At 47.9% G+C, this 2089-nt stretch overlaps 1 protein-coding gene and 1 non-coding gene across 2 annotated transcripts; both read right to left on the reverse strand.

The window, feature by feature from the left end:
• Positions 1-236: 236 nt before the first annotated feature.
• Pmar_PMAR025624 lies at positions 237-309 on the reverse strand. Its single transcript has one exon. It is a non-coding gene; the product is annotated as a tRNA-Ala (tRNA).
• Positions 310-942: 633 nt separating this feature from the next.
• On the reverse strand, positions 943-2041 carry Pmar_PMAR025625 (natural resistance-associated macrophage protein 1, putative; the record flags this gene model as incomplete). The annotated part of the gene is made up of 7 exons (XM_002770096.1): positions 943-1059; positions 1115-1238; positions 1283-1393; positions 1440-1558; positions 1605-1726; positions 1772-1842; positions 1890-2041. The coding sequence occupies 7 exons, from the start codon at positions 2039-2041 to the stop codon at positions 943-945; spliced, it is 816 nt and encodes a 271-aa protein (XP_002770142.1).
• Between the last annotated feature and the right edge of the window lie 48 nt (positions 2042-2089).

Genomic DNA, 2089 nt, shown 5'->3' on the forward strand with positions numbered 1-2089 from the left:
GACGATGATGAAGTTATGAAACTACGGATAGACATGTGATACTCCTTCGACAAATTCGCGCCGTTGCACACCATCACCGTGGGCGACGCAGTGGCGAACATGACCTTCGCTACTGAGTTGAGCTAGATTGTTCCCTCACTCATGTATCGTTACACCCGAAAAGTCCATTTTGGTGAACATCCACTTGTCGATGACAGGATGAACTGCAAAACTCATCCAGAGAAACGCATAAGAACTGGAGAACCCGGGCATCGATCCCGGTGCCTCTCGCTTGCTAAGCGAGCGCTCTACCATTTGAGCTAGTCCCCCTATGTTTTCTAATATCGTCACGCTGCGCATGATAAATATAACATTTAATCACCCATTCCAGTATCATCATAAAAATTCGCACAATGTGGTCATGGCAGATTAGTGTGACAGCGCAGAGTTTCCTACGGAACTTCTAAGCGATCAATGATGAAAAATACCTCATAAAACAGCGGCAATTCGTGAAGCAATCTTCTATCAACACTTAGATGAGCCAATTACTTGATAGAGGCGCTCCTTTTTCCCTATTTGCCCAATTGTCTCATTTGCATCATGGCGTCAATCTTATGCGAACGCAAATGTCTGAGCCTCGGACTCTGAGGTGTCCCTGCATGATAGTCGAGTTCTACGACTGTGAGGTTATCTTGTCGGGATGGACACTTTCGATACTCGATGAACGCGACAGGTCACTCGAAGTGAACCGTTCTCGCTTGTAAAATCCTCAAAAGCGAACCGTCAAAGAAGTAGAGATCGACTACGAGTGTCAGAAAACGTACTAAATGATCCTCCGGGCGATAGAACCGGAGCATCACTGTCGATACTTCGTAGGAGGAAAATTCTATTCGAATGATAACACACTCACTGAACTTGACTTCAAGTCAGTGGTCGACGATGACATATCCCAACACGCTCGACCTAAGATCCGAACTTCATAAGACGAGGCAGTTTTTGCGATCCGCATGACGTACGCCAAGATATGTACAAAACAAAAGTAGATTGGACACAGTGAATACCGGATACGAAAAGTCTTGACTGAATAAGACGCAAATCTAGTCAACAAAAGCATATGGAGGATACTTCACGATACTTCTATGGAAGCAGCACATCGACCGAAAACCTTCCTAGCGGCACCCATCAGATCTTCCTTGACACAAGAAATGCACAGCCAAAGATAGAGGCATGCCACGATGGCGAGGATTGCCCAAACGTACCTGTAGAGGACCTGCTGCTCGAGGTGTCAGAAGAAGACTCTCACCATGGCCAATTCAGAGGGATGATAGTCTCAATAACCAGATAGAAGTTGACACCAATTACTAGGCACGCAAGAATCCACATTACGGCTGTCCAGAAGCGGCCGATGACGAATCTACCACGTAAGTGGGAAGACAGGCATCCTATCGAAAGAGCCCCACCTTCCCAACACTTCACGGCTCATCGAGAAGTGCAGCACTGGCAACAAAGCGAACGGAAGCTGAATCGACTGAAGAATGTTCAACCACGCGTTGACTCCATTCATGGCTCTGATTTCACCCTAAAACTACGTAGTGACCATAAGTTCCGATCGTGAACAAATATACCTGCAGGATAGCGAATGCTAGGGCCGGTCCTAGTGCGATCGTTCTAGTGATGAGCACACGGAACCACATTGGAATCTTCCACCTCATGAATCCTTCCATCACGTATTGGCCAGCCAAAGTACCTGCAAAGGGCATTCGAGAGAACATCTAACAACAGCAATACTCACCGGTGAGAGTACTCGCTTGACCAGCCGCCAATATGCCAACAGCGAAGATGTACTTCACCGCACCGAAATGCCTATCGAGAAACCGAAATGAAAGAGGCTACGGAACACAACTTCTGACATGACTGCAGCCAGTGCACCCGCGGCGTTCTCGAGGCCGATGCTGGCGCATACTCCGGCAATACCTTCAGGAGTATGGCACTGGCAAGCTGCATCACTCGGGTTGCACACCGAACGATCCCAGTCTGAAGGACAAAGCCCCCATCTAGTCATCGAGAGGAGCGAGAGACAAGAAAGTACCTTCGGAAGTAACTAGGCAAG

This window comes from Perkinsus marinus (assembly GCF_000006405.1).
Source record: "Perkinsus marinus ATCC 50983 genomic scaffold scf_1104296964362, whole genome shotgun sequence".
Classification (NCBI taxonomy): domain Eukaryota; phylum Perkinsozoa; order Perkinsida; family Perkinsidae; genus Perkinsus; species Perkinsus marinus.